Source organism: Sycon ciliatum, chromosome 2, assembly GCF_964019385.1.
Source record: "Sycon ciliatum chromosome 2, ocSycCili1.1, whole genome shotgun sequence".
Lineage (NCBI taxonomy): Eukaryota > Metazoa > Porifera > Calcarea > Leucosolenida > Sycettidae > Sycon > Sycon ciliatum.
The window spans coordinates 25735811-25757151 of NC_088644.1; the positions used below are offsets into that span (position 1 = coordinate 25735811).

At 47.9% G+C, this 21341-nt stretch overlaps 1 protein-coding gene across 1 annotated transcript; it reads left to right on the plus strand.

Moving 5' to 3' along the window:
• The first annotated feature begins 3314 nt into the window (after nt 1–3314).
• On the plus strand, nt 3315–21251 carry LOC135809363 (mucosa-associated lymphoid tissue lymphoma translocation protein 1-like). Its single transcript, XM_065322697.1, has 16 exons — nt 3315–3945; nt 6867–7013; nt 8019–8144; nt 8788–8820; nt 9262–9455; nt 9803–9896; nt 13059–13418; nt 13946–13969; nt 14239–14635; nt 15050–15133; nt 16078–16199; nt 17478–17630; nt 18442–18605; nt 18886–19023; nt 19615–19791; nt 20795–21251. The coding sequence occupies exons 1-15, from the start codon at nt 3636–3638 to the stop codon at nt 19753–19755; spliced, it is 2487 nt and encodes an 828-aa protein (XP_065178769.1). The 5' UTR covers nt 3315–3635; the 3' UTR covers nt 19756–19791; nt 20795–21251.
• The last annotated feature ends 90 nt before the right edge of the window (nt 21252–21341 follow it).

The following is a 21341-nucleotide window of genomic DNA, read 5'->3' on the forward strand; positions in this document are numbered from 1 at the left end:
CGGTCACGTGCTCCTGGGTGCCCAAATCACCTGGTCACCACGCCAGCAGGCGAGAACTTTCACACCAAGGTTCAACTCGAGTTCAACTCGAGTGACAGGATTGCACCCAAAAAAGGTCAAACAGGCTAGTAAGTTGTACCCTGCAGGCACGGTGACCAGGTGACTGGCGTACGCAGGAGCACGTGACCGCTTGTTCAACCATGTTCGATTGGGAATAAAGGAGGAACGCTGCATCGCAGCCTTTTCGGACCAAAACCAATCGACTCAGCGTCCAAAAGACTACAACATATGGGCCAATCGCGGTCATCCGTGCTTTTATAAGAACGAAATGGCGCTTTTAGTGACATTTTGCATACAAATCCCCATCTAGTAGGGCGCAGTCACCCAGTTTCGGTGGAAGTGCGCGAGTTCGATTGGGATTCAAGTAGGAAGGAAGCGTCTCAGCTTCCTCGGACCACGACCATTCGACTCAGCACCCCGAAGACTACAACTGGTGAAATTTTAATTTTTGCCTTAACTTCCCCTTTAAAGGCTGCGTTTACATGAGAAATTTCAACCCGGGTCGAGTTCAGCCCGGGTTGAAAGTCTGCACGATAGACAAAATAGGTGACCGTTTACATGAAGACAGTTGACCCGGGTCAAATACTGACATGCCGCCAAAAGTCCACTTCTAGAGTCCTGTATGGTCACGTGAATCCTTTCGTGCGAAATTTGCATGTGCAGTGCTGTTCAAACCTGGCACGAGATACGCACAGAAGTATGATTTCTCGCCCCGGTTGATTTCAACCCTCCCCCCCCCCCCCCCCCCCCCCGCGAGATTTCAACCGGGTCAAGCAAAATGCGTCATGTAAACCATGTAAACATGGTAAACGCGCCAGTCCATCTGTGTTCATGGCAGGACCCAGTTTACAGCCTCAGTCCTTGACTGCTTGATCTAGCTGCAGCAGCATGCCCTGGCCTAGCGCCTGATCGAGTACTACAGACTACACCTGTCCACGTGATCATTTGATTTTCCGGCTCCTCTAAAAGCACATCTAGCGTTTTTCCTGTTCACACTCACCATGCTCACACCTAGTACCTGCCCAGCTAGCTAGGGCGACGCTACTGTAAAAGTGGCCCGATAAACCGGTTGGTAAAAAAGCGCTTCCATGATAAACGGCGTCAAGAACAACAACTACTAACTAGTCTATTGACCGTGACGGCCGCTTTATCTACATGTAGAAAGCAGAAAATCAGAAGACTTTCTGTTCTGGCTACTGTAGAGTTAACGCATTCCCCAAAAGTATCACCCGCCCGTCGCTAGCGCTACCATACTCCATAGTGCTATTACTGACCTGTGAGGCTTTGGGCAGTGTGGCAGCAGTAAAGCAGCAGTAAAGAAGCTGTGCAGTTGTGGTATTTCCATACAACTAACTTTACAAGCTGAGCCACAGCTTGAGCAGCTACTACGTGTACGTCTATACTCTACACTACTGAAAAACAGCGTTCCCTGCATGCAGCATACAACCACCACCACCGCTACATAACAAGCAGCAAACTCACACCACTCACACCGGCACTCACACCAGTCACACCAGTCACAGAATCAACTGACAACATCACACACGAAAGTAACACTAACAGTTGCGTGAAGTCAAAGAAACTGCGTACAGACTACATAACAGTGTCAGTAAAGACAGTACTCAAAGTACAGTAAAACCTGTAACTTACGACCACCGTGACTAGCGACCGGCCTGGTACTACCGACCACTTTGTCAGGCACGGACGGTCTCACATTCAAAATGCACTGTGACTAGCGACTACCTGCTGAACGCGACCAGCGACCGCCTTTTCTTGTCCCTATGTCGAATTTTCACCTGTAACTAGCGACCGCGATGTAGCAAATCAAACATTGCTTGAAGCCAGGGAGTCGTAAACTATCGTATTTTACGACTCCCTGCTTGAAGCTCCTTCTCGCAATTTTGATGATTTTCCATGGTCGTTTCGATACTACAGCTGGACCAGGGAGTCGTAAAATACCCCGGTATTTTACGACTCCCTGAGCTGGACAAATGAGCGCAGTCTCATTTTTACTGTGGAATCAGTGTGGACTGCACTACACCTGTCATAATTTCAAGTGCTGTCAAGAACAAACATGATTGGAAACGTCTTGGAGAGCGCATCCAAAGCGCTCTTTGATCGATGTTACTACTGGAAGGAGAAACTAAGACTGAGCGGCTCTCTGTCGAAGTTCAATCACACAGCTCAGTCACCAGGTCACACTGACAGTCTGTGCTGGCTGGAGTCGATAGTGACTAGTCCACTGCCTGGCCAGGCCAGCGCTGCTCTGGAAACCCAGTAAGTCGACATACGTGTCAAAAGGTCGTATCGCTTCCGGTGTATAAAAAACTTGATTTTCTCTCTCTCCAAGTGTTGTATGATCTGAAAGAAAAATGTCAGTGCGCAAGTGGTGGGGGATTGTATTATCTGCATTTTGACATACATAATGGGATCCATATATGGTCGCGCGGTGCAAACCTCTAACTAAAGACCACCTGCCACTAACGACCACTTTTCCGGGCACCAAGGGGTGGTCGTTAGTTACAGGTTTTACTGTATGCAGAATCATCGCCTTTGCAGCTTTCTAGCAGACTGGTAGACCTAGGCTAAGTAATAAGTATCCATGGTATCCTGACAGCAGTAACCCACGCGTAGATCTACGTAGGTCTACGTACGTACACCATGTACACGCGCGCGAAACCAGGGAGTCGTAAAAATTAATGGTATTTTACGACTCCCTGCGCGAAACCCGTATTTACAATGCGTCAATGATAGTCGTAGATCTGCCCGGTTTGTGTTCACTTGCGCATACATAATCATTGCGTACATGTGTGCGCGCATTCCATGCGTCGCGCGGGCGCGATATGGTAGATCTACAACAGTACACATGGTACATGGGCTGGGATATTGGCTGGCAAAATGTCGCGAACTGTTACGGCCCTGAAGGCTGAAGAAACCCCCTTCCCTATTTCTTTCTACACTAGTAGTAGCGGGGGCCCTGTGTCAATGACAATGGTTACTTGCGACCAGGGAGTAGTAAAATACGACTCCCTGCTTGCGACACGCGCTAACAACCATGACAACTATCTCAGTATCTGCCACTGCACTGACACCTGGACACTGCACTCAGCAGATCAGAGACAGCTAGCTAGCTACACTGACTGACTCAGTGACTGTACATACCGGTACGCGAAACACTCGATGGAAGAATGAGCAGGACACTGAGTTACAGTGAGTAGATCTACACAGCACACGTCAAGGAAGTGCGGATACAGCCTGCACTGGTTTAGCACCGATACCAATGAAAGGGACTTGTGCAAGTAGTTACTAGTACTTAGTAGTTTAGTTGTGAGCTTTGTGTTTCCTAGTCCTAGCTTTTGCGCAGAGGAATTTTAGTGCTAAGCGTCTCTCGGTTACCTGTATGTCCGTGTCTTCAGCAGGTCGGAGCTAGTGTTGATACTCACTCTTTCTTTGCTTGGTCAAGCGTGCGGTGCTCCTACGCTCTCAGTCGCTAGGATCGCCGCAGTAGTGAGCTGCTGTTCTTTGAAACACTAGTAGTTGGCGGCTGGTTTCAATCACCAGGCATCGAGGAAGAAATGCCTGCGCCGCCCATGAGGCCCGAGAAAGGCCAGCCGCTGCGTTCGCTGGCGTTTCACAAATTTAGAGAACTCTCTGCCTATCTGAACGTGTCGGACCGATGGCGAAAGGTGGTCGACGTGATGCCAGAAGGTGTGTATAGCGTTGTCGATGTGGAGAATTTCGCTATGGCCATGCATCAGCCTGGTGGCAGCCCGGCTGGTGAGCTGATATTGGACATGGGCGTACAGGCATTCACGGTGGAGCAACTGGCCAGCTATCTCCGGGTACTACGCTTCGAGGCACCGCTGTTGACATTGCTACCAAAAGGTAACGTCGAAACCCTTTTATGATGTAGTTCTCAGTCCTCTCTCGTCCTGATGCTGGTCACAGCAGTTTCAATGATCTTTCTTTTCACACTGTATTTTGTTCTTGTGTATGAGATGGTATGCGAGCTTAGCCGTCACGGCCTTGGGCCTTGTAGGTCTACGCACTAAACTATTTTGCAGGGCTTCTTGGCTCAGTAACACTACTAACAGTGACTTCTTCATGCACATGCTGAGACTGGCATCACATGTACAGCCATTAACCTTTTGAGCCCGGTCCCATTGAAAACCTCTGCCACGCAGTAAAAAATTTAAATTCACTCTATGTGAGCAAACTTGATTTCAAACAAATCTTTTATGTATCCTGAGCAATGAACTGTATTTGTTTTGGAAATACAACAAAAATTACAAAAGTTATGACCGTTTTCAGAAAGGTAGTTATACGCGAATTTGATATTTTGAAATGTATGCACGCGCATGAACTCCAGTTCAAACTTACGGAGCGACTCGCATTTTTTGTTACTGTACTCGTACATCCTAGGAGTCCTCTGTGCAGGGGTACAGCTAGACACCACACCACGGAAGAAGTGCGGAATCGACGTAGTTCTGTTCTGACTCGTGACGTTCTAGAACGTCGCGCGTGTCACAATGGCAGTGGTCATGACGTATCAGAACGTCACGCGTGCTCAAAAGGTTAATTTTGTGGTCATACCATACAATGACCATGCAGCGCACTTTGGAAGAAAAGACATACATAACTGACTGGTCTGGGGCTTTGGTATGCGTTTTCCGGCATCTACTTACTAGAAGCTCAGGCCCCACTTCTGTTGTGTCTGTGTGCCACTGTGTGGTTATCACAGTTCATGGCAATCATTAGTGGCCATGATTACTGCATTTTGTTGTAGGGATTTGACAGGCATTTCTTAGTGTTGGCCACATATACAATAACACTCCACGTAGCGTTAAAGGGGAAGTTAAGGCAAAAATTAAAATTTCACCAGTTGTAGTCTTCGGGGTGCTGAGTCGAATGGTCTTGGTCCGAGAAAGCTGAGACGCTCCCTTCCTACTTGAATCCCAATCGAACTCGCGCACCTCCACCGAAACTGGGTGACTGCGCCCTACTAGATGGGGATTTGTATGCAAAATGTCACTAAAAGCGCCGTTTCGTTCTTATAAAAGCAAGGATGACCGCGATTGGCCCATATGTTGTAGTCTTTTGGACGCTGAGTCGACTGGTTTTGGTCCGAAAAGGCTGCGATGCAGCGTTCCTCCTTTATTCCCAATCGAACATGGTTGAACAAGTGGTCACGTGCTCCTGGGTGCCCAAATCACCTGGTCACCACGCCAGCAGGCGACAACTTTCACACCAAGGTTCAACTCGAGTGACAGGACTGCACCCAAAAAGGTCAAACAGGCTAGTAAGTTGTACCCTGCAGGCACGGTGACCAGCTGACTGGTGTACGCAGGAGCACGTGACCACTTGTTCAACCATGTTCGATTGGGAATAAAGGAGGAACGCTGCATCGCAGCCTTTTCGGACCAAAACCAGTCGACTCAGCGTCCAAAAGACTACAACATATGGGCCAATCGCGGTCATCCTTGCTTTTATAAGAACGAAACGGCGCTTTTAGTGACATTTTGCATACAAATCCCCATCTAGTAGGGCGCAGTCACCCAGTTTCGGTGGAAGTGCGCGAGTTCGATTGGGATTCAAGTAGGAAGAGAGCGTCTCAGCTTTCTCGGACCAAGACCATTCGACTCAGCACCCCGAAGACTACAATTGGTGAAATTTTAATTTTTGCCTTAACTTCCCCTTTAAAGAGACCGTGTGACAAAGATGATGAGAAGGGTAAGAAAGTAAAAAAATTCGGAGTCCAGGTACCTGTTCCCCAGTAACACCTATAACATCATTCTGACGTGTACTGCTAGAAGCGACTGTCGAGTAAATTATAGTTTTGGTCCGCACTCAGTGACACTCAGTGACATGCAGTAGCAGTACATGTACTAGCCGGCATACTCTTGGAGACTGCAATAGCATTAGACATGTGTGCATCTATTGGGGTATAGCACGGAACCTATTCAGAGCCGTTAAGGTGACGGGTAACAAATGTTGCTAGATTCAGATTTTGGCGTAACACTGTAAGGCTGATTTGTTTCATCTCTATAAGTATCATAGCAACTAGTAGGACCAACTGTCATATAAATATGCTGCTTGCATAAAGAAAGTCCTGTTCAGCAACTACCTTCAATGATGAGACCCTGCGCCGCAATGGTCGAAACAGCTTTTGGGAGGAATGCCACTGCCAGTATCACATTTCCTTGCAGTGATATTGCTCTACTGAGTGAACGTACAAAATGCACAAACAATCACAGCGGAAAAGGTGCAGGTACATGAACGAAGTGGAAGGAGATGCTACTACTCGAGTACTCCAGTATTGTAGTATGGTTTACATGTACAGTCGTGCTGTGTACAAATCCGCTTCATGCCATATTCAAACGACTGAAACGAGTCCGAATCATCCGACTGAGTCTCTAAAACGTTGTGTGTTGCGTAATCACTAATGACACCATGTACCAGTAGTGGCCAGTGGCCATGGCTATATTGATAGCATGCCACATATGTGCATTGAACCTAGCATTGCATATGTGCATTGAACAACATGAACCCGAAAAAGATATGTCACACTACTGTATATGGTATATCAGTATATAGTAAATTATTATTCTGCGCGAGGAGCTCTGAAATTGAGTCCGAATCCAGAACGGGTTGGCCGAATCTACTGCACGTTTCAAGTTACTGGGTTCCAATGTTGATTTCAGTAGACTGCTACATACAGGCGACGGGTTCTGGATCTTCTCATCGCAGCAACATGGCGTAACTTGTGTTTGCCCCGGCGTCTCTTTGTGTTCATGATCCTGTTACAGAACCAGTATCGATCATCACGCAGCCAGAGAATGTTGTGTGCAGTGTCAATGCGGAGGTGCAGCTGAAAGTGGAGGCTGCTGGACTGCCTTTTCCACAGTACCAGTGGTACAAGAGCATGGGTCCGGGCAACAACCAGAAAATCCGCGGTACGTACATGTATATAGTCGGTTGGTGTTGCACCGACTGTGACTGCTTTGTGCATTATTCACTAGTGCAAGTGTTCTTGACAATCGGAAAATTGGTATAACGGCTGACTCACAACTGAACAGCCCAATCTTCATAATGCCAGAAGAGTGAAGCCAGCATTAAACAGTTGAAGACTTGTATTTCACAAGCGTGCCAGACCAGTGTATCTCTTTTAAACTGTCACCAGCAAATCCTATTATTTATATAGGATTTGGCTTCTGGCTAAAGGATTTGGCTAAACAACCTATGCAAATTGATGAAATGGGTTTCATGAGGTGTTTGGAGCTGTTTTCCATGCACTTCCGTAGGAATAATCCGTATTTCAAGCCGATCGGCAATCACAGACATCTATTCATTGTATCTGTGAACTTATCCAGCATACTAAGCATTCTATATTAGTTTCCCTGCCAGTTCTATTATTATCTGCATCCACAATACCACACTCTGGAAAATGCAGAATACTCAAATCCTATATATATAGGATCTGTCAAAAAACATGTCCTCTGTAAAACGGCCCTATAAGTCCAGCAGTGATAATAACTGGCACTCTTGAAAACTTCTGAAGAGAACCTACTGATACTGCCATAACACCTTAAAATACAATTTAGCCACACAACGTATCCCGGGCGGAAGCATGGTCATGATTACCACACTGCAATAGCTCAGCCCGACACACACTATCAACCCAATACCCAAAGCATAGCACTGCAACCAAGGTCACTAGCACCTTGCCATGCCCCCCCCCCCCCCCCCCCCACACACACACCTCCTTACTGTATATATATACTGGCATGGTCATTAGTATCCCTATCTTGCCTGATGATTGCACTGAGCATGGAATTCAGAGTTGCAACGAATTAGCCTTGCTCCACTGAAAGTCTGATGTACTGTGTTGTGTGTGCATAATATGTGCTCAGCATGATTTATTGTTGTGGCTTGCTGCTTGCTTTCTTGTACCAATTCAGACGCCCGTGACAGCGTGCTTCGGATTGCTCACGTCACAGTGCGCGATCGTGGAGTGTACTGTGTGTTTGTGTTTAATGACGTCAACCACGTCTTCAGCCAGTGGTGCGAGGTTCAAGTCATGGCACGTAAGTGTATTATCGAGTTGCCCCCTCCCCTCCTCTTCTTCCTGCTGCATGTTCTCATTTTCTCCATTGTCGTTTCCCAGATGGAGGTTGACACCATTGTTAGGAATAATGATACACAGAAAATTGCACAGTAAATGTGTGTGTGTGTTGAATTCTTACTCGGACCTACTCTACTTTGCTCTACTATGAGACAGTGTAACATAACTTTTTTTATTGTATCGGCTGCAATAGAACCATGCATTGCATGTCAACTACATCTATTATGACCATTGGGTCCAACATTTGCTGCAATGCATACGTCGGAAGTATAGACGCATTAGATCCCTCCACTTAGCTTCTTTTCCAACTCTTCATCTCTGTTCTCCTTTGCGATGCGCTGACCAAAGGTAATGCTGAGATCTTAGGTTGGTCGTTCTTAGTCCTGCTTGAAACCGGCACATGCTGCCAGAGAACTCCTATCAGTCCCCTGGTACATGGTGCCTTTCCTCCTTTCTTTGTCACTCAGTGTCACTGAGTTCTCTCTTTCTTTTATCTCAGCCATGGCCTCTCGGTAAGAAGTGCAATCCGTAAATGGTCTGTAGATTCTATGTAAGCAGCACGGTGCCATGATGTAGCCTCTTCTTTCTCTTCCCTTTGTACTCAGCACATCCGCATGACATTCAAGGATGGCCTCCAGGTATGGTGTTTGATCATTTGGTGTGAGGACAACTCTGTGACATAAGTGCTTGGAATAAGCCTTTTGTATAGACGTGTTGGCGTGGATGATTTTGACAGCAATGTGCATGCTCGACCTTGGTTGGCAACCAGTCGTGTTTGTACATGTATTATAGTGTTGCTACCATCCCACCTCTGCCAGTGCAATGATCAGCAACTGCTAGTGCGTTGTGTACTGTAGCTTGGCATTGATTTTCAACTGGCCTGGTGACCATTCAACTTAGGTTACTGCAGGAATTCATGTTTAGTTTTCCCATGTGATATGTTGATTGAACCAACGCCCCTTGCTCCTTTATTGGGTGCATGCACATGTGTCTTATGAAAAGTCAACACCAGCAGCAAAAGCCCTTCACTGATACCATGCGTCTCTATACTAATGACTGTGTTGTAATGTGTTGACCAGGACCCCCTCCACCGGACACATTCAAGATCACGCGCCAGCCAGAGCCGCAGCTTGTGTACCACGAAGGCGAGATTGTGAAGATTCGCTGCTGTGCTACTGGCCCGGGACCACTGAAGTATGAATGGCTGATCAACGATAGGCCGTCGCAGATCATGGCTGGAAGCCACAATACTCTTCTTATCCACGGTGCTAAGGTGCGTCTAGACAGCTACAGAGCAGTTTGGCTTAGATCTGCCTACACTCTCCAGCCGATGGGGGGGGGGGGGCTTCACGTGCTATGGCAGTTAAAGGGTTAAAAGTGAATGGTGGTACCGGTATTAAACTTGGTAGCTTACCATGCACAGCAAGGTCAAGATCTTAACTTAGAAGTAGAAAATAAAGGCTTCTTTGCAGTTTACAAAGATACGTGCGATCAAAGAGAAGGCATATGATCTCATGATAGGTTACTATTCATTCTCTGATTTGTTCTGGTAGAAACTGTAGAATCAAGTTTTCAGTCTGCTGTCTCTCTTCCTCTATCCGTGTGGGTGTATGTTGTCAGGTGGATGATACAGGTTCCTATCGATGCCGAGTCACACTACGTGACCAGCCCGACCATGAGCCTCTGTTATCCGGATGTTGCCATCTGAAAGTGGGTGAGTTGAACTGAAGTTACTATAGTGCAGCATACTGGACAGGACTAGGGCCCGGTGTAATTTGCCCGAAACTTTGCCGAAAATGCTTTTGGGAAATTCTGGTAAACCTTGCCGCAAATGCTCCCAAACCTTGCCGAAAATGCTCGGAAAATGCTCACTTTTTTGTAATCCTCAGCACACGCCGTCAAAACCAGGGAGTCAGAAAATACTCAATAAGAGCCCTTGAGTCTGCCATGGTAAACAATTCATGAACTACTCAACAAGAAGCTAACCCACGGAATGCGGAAGTGACGTTCTTGTTTGGGAAGTTTTTCTTCTGGTTGATAAATATGGTGGTAAAGACACACCTGGCAATATGGCGGTAAACACACGCCTGCCCACACACGCTCTCTAGGCTGCAAAGTTCTGGCACAGAGCTCTCCTTCTCACCACCACCACCATCAGTTCGCGCCTGGCGCCTGGTCGATGCATGGTTGGCGGTATCCGGCATAGCAGGCTGGTACATCAAGTAGTGCATGGCACATAGCAGATGACACAGCAACGACATAGCTCGATTGCGACGTACGTTTCGTCCCCGCTGGACTCATCAGGCAATCTTCTTCTTGGATGTCTTCACACGGAGCTTGACTCGGGAGAATGAATTTGAAGACACCACTGCAGCTGTACTTATGGTTGATAAATATGGTGGTAAAGACACACCTGGCAATATGGCGGTAAACACACGCCTGCCCACACACGCTCTCTAGGCTGCAAAGTTCTGGCACAGAGCTCTCCTTCTCACCACCACCACCATCAGTTCGCGCCTGGCGCCTGGTCGATGCATGGTTGGCGGTATCCGGCATAGCAGGCTGGTACATCAAGTAGTGCATGGCACATAGCAGATGACACAGCAACGACATAGCTCGATTGCGACGTACGTGCCATATTGCCAGGTGTGTCTTTACCACCATATTTATCAACCATAAGTACAGCTGCAGTGGTGTCTTCAAATTCATTCTCCCGAGTCAAGCTCCGTGTGAAGACATCCAAGAAGAAGATTGCCTGATGAGTCCAGCGGGGACGAAACGTACGTCGCAATCGAGCTATGTCGTTGCTGTGTCATCTGCTATGTGCCATGCACTACTTGATGTACCAGCCTGCTATGCCGGATACCGCCAACCATGCATCGACCAGGCGCCAGGCGCGAACTGATGGTGGTGGTGGTGAGAAGGAGAGCTCTGTGCCAGAACTTTGCAGCCTAGAGAGCGTGTGTGGGCAGGCGTGTGTTTACCGCCATATTGCCAGGTGTGTCTTTACCACCATATTTATCAACCATAAGTACAGCTGCAGTGGTGTCTTCAAATTCATTCTCCCGAGTCAAGCTCCGTGTGAAGACATCCAAGAAGAAGATTGCCTGATGAGTCCAGCGGGGACGAAACGTACGTCGCAATCGAGCTATGTCGTTGCTGTGTCATCTGCTATGTGCCATGCACTACTTGATGTACCAGCCTGCTATGCCGGATACCGCCAACCATGCATCGACCAGGCGCCAGGCGCGAACTGATGGTGGTGGTGGTGAGAAGGAGAGCTCTGTGCCAGAACTTTGCAGCCTAGAGAGCGTGTGTGGGCAGGCGTGTGTTTACCGCCATATTGCCAGGTGTGTCTTTACCACCATATTTATCAACCATAAGTACAGCTGCAGTGGTGTCTTCAAATTCATTCTCCCGAGTCAAGCTCCGTGTGAAGACATCCAAGAAGAAGATTGCCTGATGAGTCCAGCGGGGACGAAACGTACGTCGCAATCGAGCTATGTCGTTGCTGTGTCATCTGCTATGTGCCATGCACTACTTGATGTACCAGCCTGCTATGCCGGATACCGCCAACCATGCATCGACCAGGCGCCAGGCGCGAACTGATGGTGGTGGTGGTGAGAAGGAGAGCTCTGTGCCAGAACTTTGCAGCCTAGAGAGCGTGTGTGGGCAGGCGTGTGTTTACCGCCATATTGCCAGGTGTGTCTTTACCACCATATTTATCAACCATAAGTACAGCTGCAGTGGTGTCTTCAAATTCATTCTCCCGAGTTTTTCTTCTCTCAATTTTGATACACAACAGCCAAGTGCTCCGTTTCCCCCAAAATGCTGCATCACGAGCCCAAAGAGCTGGGTTCGCGGATTGTACCGAAAATGCCAAAAAAAAATGCCGGCATATTACACGGGGGCCTAGACAGGACGCATGTGTGGAAGCATCCGTGACAAACAGTAAACATGGTTTAGCACATGTACCATATTCTACGGTAGTGGACCGGTCCTGACTTATAATGCATGTACCGGTGATTTGGCCGACCTCCATCTTGGTGACAGTCCACAGCTGCCGCAGGGCAGGAACCCAGTAGGGTATCCCTATGGTTATGCAATGTCCTATACTGTCACCAAGAGTCCTTGATCCCCAGAGTGCGCAACTTCACTGATCAGATCTGGGACGGCGAAATCTGTGTTGCACGTCATAGTGTGACATCATCAGTAGGGGAAGTGTGCTTCGTGGTGGACCGCGTCGACGGAATGACGCAAGTCCGACCCAAAAAATTACGTACGTCGCGGATTACGCCTTCCCGCAACCCCATTCCAGTTGCGCACTCTGGGGGATTGTGGACTCTGGGGAATTGTGGACTCTGGGGAATTGTGGACTCTGGGGAATTGTGGACTCTGGGGGATTGTGGACTCTGGGGGATTGTGGCCCTCTCTTGCTGTCTGTACTCTGCTATACTCTGGTTGCGTTCACTTTCCTCCTGCCCGGAAAGAACTGCTGTGATAGGCATGTGTATAATGATACGCTGTAGTAACGTTATCATGCAGTTTCAATACATTCACATTCTATTTTGTATTGTTCACTGTCCAACCACCAGCTGCTCATGTAACTGGTTGTTTGCCTGACGCATTCGGTGAAAAGTCCAAAGTGGTTGGAAAACGGAGCTACCAAACTCAATTTTTTTCTCTTTCCACGTTTCCAATCTACCCCAAATTATGGCAATAAGTGCCCCTAAATCCAGTAACCGTACCTGCAGTATTGCTTAAGCCAATGAATGCATGATGAGACTCTCACTGTGTGCTCAGACTCATGTGCATGAGCAGAAGTGATGAGTAAGTGACAGAACTTTGTTTTATATGTGCTGCACACTGTATGCAGAACGTCGTCAGTCACTCGTGTCAACGAATGACGGGTTCAACCCAAGCTCGAACAGTGGAGCTTCCCAGTACGGACAACGAGTGCCGTTTGCAGAGGGGACCACACGTCCAGTTGCTGATTCTACGTTCACTGCACCTCCTGCGGCTGCAGCTGCTGCTGCTGCTGCTACACCTCCTGCGGCCGCTGCTGCTGCTAGCTGTATTGTTGCTGCTGCTGCTCTTAGCTCTGCTGTTTCAGCAGGTCATGCAAACGGAAAACTTCTAACTGCGCCTCACCCCACCCTCGTCTCCAGTGCTGTTAGCGTTAACGGATTAGGGGCGAGGACAACTTGTACCACCGGCAGGCCAATAGTCAGTCCCGGTATGAGAGTTTTCATTGTTTGAACAAATCTCTGATAGTAGGATAGGTGATGCTAATCCGTAGTACTACATTCTAGTACACGGGCTGTATTTCCTGCACACGTAGACTTCACTCTTTTAGAAGACCCTGCTTGGACAAGTATACTTAAGACCCTCTAAATGTCCTGTGAAGACTTTTATCCTACTTTGAAACATGTATGTGGCTGGTGGACACTGCATGTTTGAGTGTTGGGTGAACTTACAGAACTTACAATACTGTTTCAATCTACGTGTACATCAAAACAATACTACTTGTGGAATCCAATGTCTCAGGCTCTATTCTCTGTTTCATTTTCGCGTTAGCCGTTTTCTTGCTCTGTCCTGCTCCTCTTTTTGACCAAGTTTGTGTGTACCGGTGTGTTGTTGTTGCTGCTGCTGCTGCTGTTGTGTGTGCGTGTGTGTGTGTGTGTGTGGGTGTGTGGGTGTGCGTATGTGTGTGTGTGTGTGTGTGTGTGTTCGCGTGTGTGTGCATCCAATTTTTATATTCAGAGCATGTAACGCCCCAAGCAAAATGTAAGTGGATGCCGTACTACACACTATGATCCAATCAGGCCGGTATGGCTGCTATGGATTCTTGGGTAGGAACTGGTGTGAACTGGTGGGTGGATGCATGCTTGGCAAGGCTGTAGAAACGGCTGAATGTTTCCTGTGAGATCGTTAAATTTCACTGTCACGGATTTAGTGTTTTTTTTTTGGTGTGCTCTTTCTCCGTACTGACTGTGTTCGTTTCCGTATGTTGGCCATTGTTGTCTGTTGTCTGTTGTCTGCCCTGATGAACACAGTGAAGGGCAAAGTGGCTCTGGTGATCGGCAACCAGCACTACTATGGTGAGCCGGAGATGGGACCGCTTTACCAGACCGAGTCCGATGCCGCCGAGCTTGCCTCCTTGCTGACCTCGATCGACGAAGATTTCCGCGTCGTCAGCCTGATTAACCTGACGGCGCACGAGATGGTGGCTGCCATCTCCTACTTTGTGTCGCTGCTCAGTGAAGGTATCTACGCAGTGTTCTACTTTGCTGGCCATGGCTTTCAGTACAACAATGAGAGCTACTTGCTGCCCGTCGATATCGGCTTGGAAGATGGACCGGACCAGTGCATCCGCGCAGAGGACATCCTCTACAAGATGCAGCAGAAGGAGGCCAAGTTCAGCTTCTTGATCCTGGACATGTGCAGGACGGAGTGAGTAGAGTGTGCCTTCAGTTCCTGTATATTTATGTGTGCATACTGCGTATACTGTACGCATGCGGCTGCATTTAGCCACACAGTGTCTGTGTAATGTGTGCGGATGTAGTGATGGCATGTGTGTAATGTGTGCGGATGTAGTGATGGCATGTGTGCTCCTAGCTGTATTCTGTTTTTCATTGGATACTTCCAGCCGGCGGCCATGTTCTAGTATTCCCTCATTACATGTACCCATGCCATGGGTTAGAGCCGCAGTGCTCCAAGAAATAGTAATTCCGATCGGCTAACAAATCCGTGATTGCCAATGGTGCATACGAGTACTGAAGTAGCATGTATAGTGAATGTTCCTTGCCCGCTTTGTCTGTGGCTAACTCTAACTGTACTTACTCATGTTCTTTACGTCGTCCGCAGGCAAAGGAGTCTGGAGTACTTGGTACGGAACAATCCTCCAGCCAGCCGCGCCAAGAAGGGGAACTATATCGTTGCCCACTCCTGGTACGTGTGAGAATGTGGTCATCAGTGTGCACATCTGTACTGGAAGGGACTGCTTGAAATGTGTTCTGCCAAAGTGGTGCCTATACACTGTGATGAATGCGGGATCGGTTCATATGCTGAGTAGCTGATCAGTGAGGGATGTGAGTAGCTGATCAGTGAGGGATGTGAGTAGCTGATCAGTGAGGGATGTGAGTAGCTGATCAGTGAGGGATGTGAGTAGCTGATCAGTGAGGGATGTGAGTAGCTGATCAGTGAGGGATGTGAGTAGCTGATCAGTGAGGGATGTGAGTAGCTGATCAGTGAGGGATGTGAGTAGCTGATCAGTGAGGGATGTGAGTAGCTGATCAGTGAGGGATGTGAGTAGCTGATCAGTGAGGGATGTGAGTAGCTGATCAGTGAGGGATGTGAGTAGCTGATCAGTGAGGGATGTGAGTAGCTGATCAGTGAGGGATGTGAGTAGCTGATCAGTGAGGGATGTGAGTAGCTGATCAGTGAGGGATGTGAGTAGCTGATCAGTGAGGGATGTGAGTAGCTGATCAGTGAGGGATGTGAGTAGCTGATCAGTGAGGGATGTGAAAGTAGCAGTACACCAGTACACCCGCTGAGTATGTCACCGGTGGTGGAGCCAGGAATTCATATGCATTCAGCTGATAAGCTTTGAAAAGGTAAAGGCAGCCCAAAGTCAATTCTGACTGTAGGGGGGCAGGAGGTGTTGGAGACCTGCTATTTCAATGCCGGGCTTGGCATAGTGAGGATGATGCTCATCTCCTCTCCCCCGTCGCCTTTCACTGACCTGTTACCATATCACAGTACATTGTTTTGTTCCGTTTTTGTTTTGGCTATCATAGCAGTATTGCGTGATGGGATGCTGCTACGTGCCCGGGGAACATAACCTGCAATCTCAATCATTCTCTGCCCCCTTCTCTCTCTTTGTGTGTTTGTAGTATTCCATCGCACATGGCCTTTGAACGACGGTCTGAGGAGAATGGGATATATATGAGCCACTTGAAAAAGCACCTGGGCCTGAATCTGCGAGTCGAGGATGTCTTGATGAAAGTTGCAAACAGTAAGTACTAAAGGCTGACAAGCCCGTGAATCAGGGCTGCAGATTCTACTGTTACGCTTTTGTCATTGTCTAAACTGGGAACTGGTACCAGACCCCGGTGCACGGAAAGCACACTGGCTACCAAGAGTTGACTTTGGAACTCCCTGCCACCGAATGCCATACTTGCCAACCATCCCGATATTGAGATTGGAGCCCAATGTCCCGGCCGACCACCGAAACGACAATCCTATTTTCAAGTCCTGTTCTTACTGATAATCGATACCTGCTGCATCCCGCAAATGGCATAGTTGCTTCATGCCAAAAGATGTGCGCAGAGGCAAGGACGGAATTCACATGAAGTTAGTTAGTTTATGTAAGCCTTGCTTGATAATTTACCAGGTCTGATGATGACAGCACATCACAAGGCGACACCGTAGCACTCTGGAAAACAGTGTTCCTGGCTGCAACCAGAGACCGGGGTTGGTCTTGCGGCCATATGAACCATGTGCCGGAGTTGTGTCCTGGTTCAGACCCACTGTCATGACTTCTCTGGTTGCAGACAGGTTCATAGCTTTCTATACTGTGGTGTCCTCCACCTTCTGATGGGCTATCATCGTTATACTAGACTTTAGTTCAGTACGGCCGCCGGGAAGTGGACGATGGCCATTGGTTTGCACGGAGGGAAGAACGACATGAAGGGGGATCAATTGCATGCAGCATGCCTCAGCAACTTTATATATAATTTCATACATTAGTTCACTGCTCTGATCTCAGGTTTGTAAATGTTGGCAGGTCACGATGATGGAATTCGCTCCTGAGCTACTGTCCGTTTGCAGGCATCTTCATCATTAGACCAACCTCCCCTATTCTATCCTTTCTGAACCACCAGACCAAAACAATTCCTCTCTAAACCCGCAGCATGCTACCCCTACTACCTGGTACGCCTTGTCTTAGCTGTCTTTTGTTCCCCTCTCCTTGAGGATTAGCATGGGGCTGCACCCTCCTCAAACCTCCTCTTCCTCCGCTGTCTCCTCTTCCTCCGCTGTCTCCTCTTCCTCCTCCTCCGCCTCCTCCTTCTCCGCCTCCTCCGTCTCCTCCTGCTCCTGCCCATCCTCCTTCTCATCCTCATTCTCTCCTCTCCATCACGTACACGATAGCATTCAATGCCACCACTGCCCATGGGACTGATGCCATAAACCATGATAATCACTGCATGCAGGACATGTTCGTGTTGAAATAAGAGCTGGTAGCAAACCACTGAGTGGCATTTGTTCTGTGTGTGTTTGTCCGGCTGCCCAGGCATTGGTGAAGCCTACCCGCCATCTGTTCAGCGTCCAGAATATAACTCGGCATGCACCGAGGCTATCTACCTGCATGAGAAGATTGTGCCTGTTGGCATGGAAGATCACAAGCAGTATGCAACGTTGCTGGACAAGTGGCAGCTTGCTCATGGTAAGGGACATTGTCTCTCGGGGTGTACTTTGACCGCATCTCAAAGCGTATACTTCTTGCTAGATGGGGTGAAAATGGAGCCCCCCCCCCCCCCCCCCCCCCCCGCGGATGCTCCCGTCTGTGTTTGGGCTGGTGACAGGTGACGGTACGAGGGGTATGAGATGAGCACGGCCCCACAAGACCTCGCTGTAACAAGCTCATTGGACCAAGAGGCGTCCAACGCCTTTCATGCTCTTGTGCCTGTCGTCAGAACTGACTACCGGCCTGTCACCTTGTGTGGATTTGTTAGTACTTCAAACGCACTGCTTGATCAGACTATGTTGTACATGTGTGTTTGTTGAAAGTGTGCCGGGATATGAACTGTATGTAGCATATTCAGCCACCCTAAAATGTTCTGCCCGCATGTATTCCATGCACACAGCCGATGATTGGGAGAGAACGAAAAACTCAGTCATCTCTTCGCCGGGTCCAAGCTGCATGCCACTGTAAGCTACTGTGGCTACATTCTTTGGCTTGCAAGTCTTTGTTGGTGGCTAGTATGTGGATGGAGCATGTGTGGGATGATGTTGGCACTGATTTGAACAACCTCATGGTGTGTGTGTGTGTGTGTGTGTGTGTGTGTGTGTGTGTTTGTGTGTGCGTGCGTGCGTGTGTGGTGTGCATGTGTGTGTGTGTGTGTGTGTGTGTGTGTGTGTGTGTGGTGTGTGTGTGTGTGAGTGTGTGTGCATGTGTGGTCATGTGTGCGTGCGTGTGTGTATGTGTGCATGCATGTGAATGTGTGCATACATGCAAATGTGTTGGCTCTGCACAGGCGAACCTGACCCAGTGTCGATCTACAGTGAGAATGGCCTGAGTGTGACGCTCGCTTTCTACGCCGAGTTTTCCAATGTGCTGATTGTGTGTATTCACACTAGCATGCAGGAAAAAGGAGAAATCCAGCAGCTCTCAATTGCTATGGACCTTCCAGGCACAGAGGTATGTTCAAGAAGGATTGGCTTCCGGTCTCACCAGTGTTGCCACTATAGTGCAGGTGTTCTATGTGATTAGAAATCGAAAGTCGGTCTATATTCAATGGATCCCTAATTGTGACCTGATCAGGTATACTTATATACCTAGATCCCTACTTGTACCCAATCAGGTATAGATATAGATCATTATCCTTACCGGTATCCGATCTTGATGAGTATAGCCTTGCTGAACCGCTGTGTTTGAAAATGGTGTTACATTGCATCTGTTGCGTTAAAATGTGCTGCAGGACGAGCTGATTATCGAGGACCTCACGGAGAAGAAGCGCGGAAGTCGCGAGTCCTACAAGCAGGTCACCAACTTAAAGCTGCGCGACCGTGTGTCTGCACCGTACTGCTACCGTGTCTGTGGCATCCAGAAGCTGCGGGTGAGTTGTCTCTCTAGGTTTGTATGCAGGAATGTCTTGCACTGGCCGGCCTATATTACAAGGATGCATGACTGCACGAGGCTTTTGTAATAATTATTTCTCCTCATCCAATGGCATGACGATCTTCGTCGGTTATCTATGCATCAATTATTTGTAATTTCGATCGAAGAATTGTTTGTCAAACTTGTGCAGATAATAGCAGGCAAGTACAGTTCTTGATCTATTCGAGCACTGTGATTTGGTCTGCTCTGGCTGGGCCGTGAAAAAAAAGTGTGTGCATAATATCCTTATTTTAAGTACATTCATGTTTACGGTCACTGCTTGCAAAAGCTGGCAGGCAGGCAGGGTGGGATGGTGTAAGACTGTGACTGTGAGAAACAGAGGCTAACTGCCTTCTGGTATTTGACCACTTGGATGGGTCAGTGCCGACTGATCAACTCAAAGCGACCACTTTATAGGAGCTGTATCTGCATCCAGTTAGTTAATCGCTGACGGTTAGTGTGCGTTGTGATCACTGGCGCTAAATACATGCATGTGGTGCAGTTGGTCTTATTCACAATCAGTTGCCTGTGTCCTTGTAACTGTGTGTAGAAAAACCTGGGACTAATCTTCAAGATCAGGTATATTTACAACCGGACGCCGGTGGAAAAGGACGTATGCAAGGAGTTTGGTGCACCGCTCGTGGCTAGTCTCAACCTTCTGGACTACTCAACATCCACACAGCAAGAATAAGCAGCTTGAAGCATATTGACAAATCAAACCGTTCAGGTATGATTGTGGGCCCCGGGTTTATCTTGGTTGATCATGGTTGCCAGGGTTGATCATGGTTGCCAGGGTTGACCATGGTTGATCATGGTTGCCAGGGTTTCTTCTTGGGACCAAACGTAAATACTTCTCTGTGTCATGATGGGTTTTTTAAAACCTCAAACTGATAAAGTAATGGAAGGTTTCCTTATCGATACTGGTCGTCACTACCTCTGATAGTGCGTTTACCAAGTATTTTATGATAGGCTTCTAATTAACCTCGAAAGTGATGGCGTCCAAAGAAAAAGAATACCAAACAAATGTGCCATTACATCGACTTCTGGGTCAGATTGGATCCACACTGCCTATCTCCTATATCGAAGTACAAGACGTGGTGTGTAGGCCTCTCTTGTCACATGTGAATCTTTCTGTACCAGGAGTGTGTCCCCGGCAGGGAGGGCCCAATCCTGTCACTACCAGCGCGTGTTTCACCCTGCTAGGAAGGAAAACACACCTGTATTATTAGTAATTTATTACCATGTGACGTTCATCCACCGTCCGTAGAGGGCTCAACTTGCCGAAAGCAAAGAGCGGAATACACAGACAGAAGACAGTTGTTTTTCATAACTCTGAGTTTGACGAACTGAATCGATCATCAGACGAAAATGGATACTGACCCTGTCCTGAAAGTGCTGCTATATACAGCTGTACCAAGATTGTGGCAAGCCCAGCATAACAATTACCATGTGATATGTAGCGCGATATGGAGTGTGTGAGAAAGTGTTAGTTTTCTGTGCATTGCTACGCAACATATTCTCGTGGAATCGGGTAACAAAGCTGGCAGTTGATGTTATTTCGTGTAGCTGCACCTGCATTATTATGATGTCAGCGTTGTGATGATGACTCCGGGCTGACTGTGACGTAGCACTTTCAAGCCCAATACCATTCTATGGTTTTGGATGCCGGAGTTTAGTGTGGCCGTTTTGAAACCACTGGCATGCTCGTATTTCCATGTGCTCTCCTGCAGGGTATGTATGACAAGAGCGGGTAGAAGCCTGCGGTTGTCTTGTTGAATCTCCTGCACACACATTGCACTGCTGGTGCACGCACACTGCGACAAATGGGACCACCGTGCTTATGGGACCACCGTACTTATCGGTGCGCCACGACAACGCTTCTTTTGTACAAGATGAATACGAAAAGTTGAGCTATAAAATTTTCGATGTATCATGTGTAGCTGCAGGGCACTATGCATATGGCTTGAGATGTTTTGAACTCTTCAAAATTTCATAGGTTATTCACACTACTGGATCTATGGTACTCTGCTGTTTTCATTTTTTCACTACTTATTGATTGCACTTGGTGCATCACCGCCATCAGCTTACTTGAGAATAATAATTTCACAGGTATTTCTCAAGCATGCCATATGAATTTCAGAACCGGCTGGCAATATAATTATAGAACTCGCAAAGCATTTTCTCGTTTCCAACACGGCTCGATTATTTGAAGCAAACTTTTGGTGTGCATGTCTGATGAAAACGGTCTGTACATACAATTTGTCGGTTATTTGCCTT